This window comes from Octopus sinensis, linkage group LG8, assembly GCF_006345805.1.
Source record: "Octopus sinensis linkage group LG8, ASM634580v1, whole genome shotgun sequence".
NCBI classification, from domain to species: domain Eukaryota; kingdom Metazoa; phylum Mollusca; class Cephalopoda; order Octopoda; family Octopodidae; genus Octopus; species Octopus sinensis.
This window is the reverse complement of record NC_043004.1, coordinates 77,203,366-77,209,365: the sequence shown is the minus strand read 5'-3', so window position 1 is coordinate 77,209,365 and position 6,000 is coordinate 77,203,366. Positions and strand designations below refer to the sequence as shown.

The 6,000-nt window shown below is 35.4% G+C and overlaps 1 protein-coding gene across 1 annotated transcript in view; it reads left to right on the top strand.

The window, feature by feature from the left end:
• Positions 1-4,411: 4,411 nt before the first annotated feature.
• LOC115214908 (integrin alpha-9) overlaps positions 4,412-6,000 on the top strand; it is a 41,316-nt gene continuing 39,727 nt past the window's right edge. The window contains exon 1 of the mRNA XM_029783967.2: positions 4,412-5,036. Within this exon, the coding sequence (XP_029639827.1) occupies positions 4,876-5,036 (161 nt within the window). The 5' untranslated portion in view covers positions 4,412-4,875. The remainder of the gene's footprint in view (positions 5,037-6,000) is intronic.

Genomic DNA, 6,000 nt, shown 5'->3' with positions numbered 1-6,000 from the left:
CGCTACGTTACGGGGACGCAAACACACCAACATCGCTTGTCAAACGATGGTAGCGGACACACACACACACACACATATAGGTTCAAAATATGTGGGAAACATATATAAAAAGTGGAAGAGAAATGCCTTCGTTTCACATAGTTTAAAATCTTTTTATAAAGAAATTAAAAAAAAATATATACATATTTTATGGATGTAGTGATATCCAACCTGTTTTCGTCATTTAAATTAGCTTTTCAAGGGACATTGTGAAGTAATAAATTCTTGTGACAAAGGGGTCTTGCCATTTTGGATGCTTGAAAAATAAGAATGAGTCTAGAGAGTGGACCAAGGGAGGTAACAGGTGGTAAGGGGGACAACTAACTCCTCAGTATAATGTTTGAAGTGGTCAAGTTTGTATATTAAGGTGTGGTCTGTACTTTTGTATCAACAGGTTTTCCTTGTTTAGGCGTTCTTGTAAGGAGATTGAATCTTTGCATTGGAAAGATATGGAAATTCGGCGTTTTATTTCTTGCGCATCTGTCGATATATTCGCTCAGGGCTATCTGCCTGTATAGGGAGAAACGAATCTGTTCTTTATGCAGCGCAACTCTGCGTCTCAAAGTAAGGCTCGTTCGGCCCACATAATTGTGGCCACAACCTGAGCAGGTTAGGACATAGATAAGGTTCTGGGAAGCACATGTGAAATTAATAGAGAATCTTTCTCCTTGCTGGAATGTGAATTCCGAGCCTTCAGTTAGGTATGGGCATGTACCAAAATTAGGTCATCCGCATTTTTGAACTGTTGGTGTCGTATGTGTTGAGTGCAGTTTTGCAATTGTTAAGAGTCTCTTGAGTGATTTCTGTTGTCTTTTGCACTTGAGGAATTTATGTGTATTTAGAATGTTGTTCGTTTTCGGGTCTTGAGTGAGCAGAAAGAGATTTTTTATAATTGTATTTTATGCTTCATTGTTTCTGGGGTTGTCGGTTGATATGTATGAGAGTGATTTAAAGTAGTGAGATGTGTTGTTTTGTTTTGTTGTTCGTAGTGCGTTTGTGTCCAATTTCTTGGCACGTTCAATTCCATGGTCTATAAGTGCGGGTGGGTATTGACGTTCAATGAGTGTTATTTTGAGGTCTTGTAGGCGATGTTCCCGAGTGGTTGTGTCAGATACAATTGTACAGATCCTTTTAGCTAGTTTGAATGGGATATTTATTTTGGTGTATTAAGGATGGCATGAACTGAAAAGGAGATACTGTTTTGAGTCTGTTGGTTTGTAGTAGATGTCAGTTGCAATTTGGTTGTTGGATTTTTTTTATAAGCAAAATGTCTAGAAATGGAAGCTGTTTCTTGCTATATTCCATTGTAAATTGAGTATTGGAGGTAATATTGTTGAGTGTGGATTTGAAATCCAGGAGTTTATCATAGGTTTCATTCCAGATGATAGAACAATCATCTAGGCACCTTTTCCAGTTTTCTCTTATATACTGGTGGAATGGGGGTCCAAATTTTTGGAGCGAAAGTTCGTATAGGGTAGATTCAAAGAAACCCATTATTAAGTTCGCAAGGACAGGTGCTGTTTTCGTTTCCATCGCAATACCATTTGTATACACACACACACATATATATATATATATATATATATATATATATATACGACAGGCTTCTATTTTCCGTCTACCAAATACACTCATAAGGCTTTAGTCGAACCAGAGGCTATAGTAGTAGACACTTGCCCAAGGTGCCACGCAGTGGGACTGAACCAGGGGCTATGTGATTCTTAACATACAGCCGCAATTATATAGTTGACATTATAAGTAATTAGAAACTTCGATACAACAAGAAATAAATCGCCTTGAAGCAGATGAAGCTGTAGATAATAGGGTGTAAAAACTGGCTTAAAAGCTATTTGGATAGATTAAGTTGAAAGCTTCCTGTAGGACTCGAACCCACAACTCCTGTAAATACAACAAGCGTTCTACCGAAACTTTATTTGTACCACCTTCTTCATGTTTCACCGTTCCAGTTTCTAAAGTTTTATGGCATCAACAACATGCAATTCTCACTGGTAAGAATAAAACTAAAATGAATGGTTGGTCTCGTATATCCTCCATTGAGGTAACCTCATCCAGTTATCTATCCATATCTTTTCAACCCTATTAGGTCCACTCTTCTGACTCCTCATTAACCGTTGTTCTCAGTCCTTCTTCCTCAGAACATTGATTCTCTGGAATTATCTTCGTTCTTGTGTCTTTCCTGCAGATGTTGACCTACAACACTTTAAACGGGACTTTGACAGCATGAAGCGCACCGATCTTTGAAGACCTACAAAGATCACAAGCACTGTCCCTTTCTCTTGACTCAGTTAGTAAAAAAAAGTACAAACTGCAAGTAAAAAACAAACGAAACAAAATGAAACTATATATTTGGTCATATTTGTAGCATGACGAGACTCAAGTTTTAAGTTTTCAGAAGAGATTAAAAAGTTTGTTGTCACTATGGGAACGTTAGCAGTGCAAGGGAAAGTAAATGCACACAACTTCCACGCTTTGATTTTTCTTAGTATTTCCTTTATTTGTCAATGTTTAACACAAATGAACAAATAAGTATTATGAACTAGTTGTTTAAGATATGTGATAATAAACTGTTGCACATAACAATGATATATAAATCAAGTACAAATAAAGAAAATTGTCTAAATATTTCGGAGATAGAATAGCCTCAATAGAAGTAAATTTTATTGCTTAGAGTCTCTACCGGATAATTAATTTAAATTATTTTTCACTCTATAAGTTGTTCTTAAACAGGGCGAGCCCTGACTGCGAACGGTCGATAACTTTCTCAACATATTCATTATATCCGGTCGGTTGTTTATCGCAACCTTATGACAACAGAATTCATTAGCCATCGGAATGTTCGGCTAAAGGTTAACATCTTGAAATATTTCCTTGCGGAAACGATTATAAGTGTGTGTGTGTGTGGTGTATGTGTGTGTGTGTGTGTGAGAGAGAGAGAGAGAGAGAGGGAGAGCGATAAAGAAAGAGAGAGTGAGAGTGTGTTAGTGTGTGTGTTTTAACTTTTGACGAGCACCATGTATTTCAAGAAAACTCCCAGCGATGCAAATGATATCCGCGATCCAGTTTCGATTTCCGGTTGTAGTTGTTTCCCAACGTATATTTCATATGCTATAAGCTAGCGTTTGCTAGTAAATTTCTAATACAACTTTTATAAAAAGGTGGAGTTTTATGACGGATTTTAGTAAGAGTAAATTTAGAAAGTTGTACTGAAACTCCTTTGAAAGAAAACAGTTTTGTGCAGATATATGAAACCAATCTGAGAGCTAAGTAAAATGTAATTGTGACTTCTTTCCTAATTAAACCACTTTCATCTGTAAATCAATCATAACAAATATGAAATAAAGAAAATTTTAATTTAAAATTAATAAAGTTTCTATGAGAAAAACAAAACAAAAACAAAAACATTTTTGGTAGAAAAGGAACCGAGGCATAATTGTTTTCAATGTATTCCGTTAAATGCCTGGATCGATCTTTAATTCGTGACGGGGCTGATAAAGTAAATGATAGTCAAGCTCTGAGTTGGCATTAATCTATTGGCATTGTACCCGTGATAATTGAAATCTAGTGCTAAGGTTAAATTTCATAAGTTTAGCTATGAATTGGTAGACTCTGAATTCAAATCCGGTTAGTGCTAATTTTCTATTTCGTCAATCTCTGATTACTTCATTAATCTCAAATTTTGGCATAAGGCCAGCAATTTCGGGGGAGTGGGTAAGTCGATTACGTCGACCTCCAGTGGTCAACTGGTATTTTTTTTTATCACAAAGGGATGAAAGGCAAAGTCGACCTCGGCGGAATTTGAACTCAGAACGTAAAGACAGACGAAATGCCGCTAAGCATTTTGTTCAGTGTGCTGACGATTCTGCCAGGTCGTTGCCTTATCTCTGATTAATATTGATTTCAAATTTTGGCACAAGACTAGCACGTTCGAGGAGGAGTTAGGTCGATTTTTTCCACCCCAGTTTTCAACTGGTACATATTTTATCGACCCCGAAAGGATGAAAGGCAAAGTCGATCTCGGTGGAATTTGAACTCAGAACGTAAAGACAGACAAAATGCCGCTAATTACTTTTCCCGGCGTGTTGACGATTCTGCCAGGTCGTTGCCTTATCTCTGATTAATAATGATTTTAAATTTTGGCACAAGACCAGCACTTTCGAGGAGTTAAGTTGATTTCTTCCACCTCAGTTTTCAAGTGGTACATATTTTATCGACCCCGAAAGGCTGAAAAGCAAAGTTGCCCCCGGCGGCATTAGAACGCAGAACGTGAAGATGGATTAAATGCTTCTAAGTATTTTGCCCGGTGTGCTAACGGTTCTGCCAGCTCACCGCCCTATCTTTGATTAATATTAAGAACCAAAAGGGCGGCGAGCTGGCAAAGTCGTTACCACGCCGCGTAAAATGCTTAGCAGCCGATAAAATATTCTTAATTTTATTAATTCTTAAAACATTGTTTTTATTTAAAGACAGTCGAAAGTTTGTTAAGGGAGATATCTGTGGATCAGTACTTATACAAAAGTTTAGTTTCGTTGAAGTTATTTGCTTAAGTACTACTTCAACATTTCCCACACATGTTGACAACAGAACTTAATCAGTCAACAGCAACATGAAGGATGTTAGTACTTCCGACAGCTAGCCTCAAATTTTAGCTATTCAATATGTTTTCTCGTAGTTACTTTTATAAAACTGTTAATGCCAAATTCTAACCTCAATCGATCCGTATTCAACAGCCAAATCAAACCTGTTCATTTCTAAGAGAGTTTTGCACTCGCTGAATTTAGCAAAAGGAAATATTTCGTTTCAGACATTAATCTTAACATGAAGTTACTGGATGTCATAAGTTTTGGATTTTTCCTAATAATTAACTCTAGGATATTTGCGTTTAATATCGACACGAATTTTCCTATAATATTTAAAGGAGAAACTGATTCTATGTTTGGATTTTCGCTAGCCATTGCAGAACAAGACTCCAACATTTGGTAAGTAACGTCAGTAATAGCTGTACATTTATTTATATTGTTTTCTGCACTTACTTTTATTTATGTTTTTTTCACTAATATAGGGTCTTATGTTTATAGCGGAGGGAGGTTGAAATGGAATGTTGAGTTTTATAAATGTATACAAGACAGAAAATCGACACACGAGTTAGTTTGAAAATGATATTACATACTGTTTTTTTCTTTTTTTTTTCAATAGTAAAGGCATTTTCAACGTAAATGTAAGGAATTAGCTGCAGATTGGAACCAAACTGAGTCGCCGATTCGGTTAGTTGGTATCCTGTAACACATTAAGAAAAACTAATACTGTTTATATAATATTGTTTTTTTTTTTTTGGAAATTGACATGAAGGTCGTTTAATTTTAGAGGAGGTGCATGCACATTTTGAAGGCTCATGTCTTGTAATCATAAATTGAAAGCGTATCATTTGTTTTTGTTGCAGCAAGTGCTGAAATGTAGAACTTCAAAATTCAAAATAAGAAGCTCTATCTTGTCAATGGTTCATTTGAGAATTGAACCCACTTTACAGACTAAGGAGCGGTAAAGTGCTTACTCATTTTTCTACGGCACTGAATTATTAAATTATTAATATCACAGTAGCAATTCTCCTAGAATCTAAATAGTCCAACTTTCTCAGGAGAGGCTTCTCAGCCGGTTAGTACTTCAAAACCTGAGTCTCAGTATTGTTTATTGAGAAAGATTTATAATTGTTAATTCAATAAAAGTTATTAATATGAATCTTATATAATCTAGATTGATATTAATCGCCTGTTAGGCACAATAAATATTATATGTCTTTGATTGCTGTTAACAGTAAATATATTAAACCACAAACATTGAAAAGATAAAATATAGAATATAATCAAGTAATAGAAAACATTGCACGCATATATATATATATATATATATATATTATATATATATATATATATATATATATATATA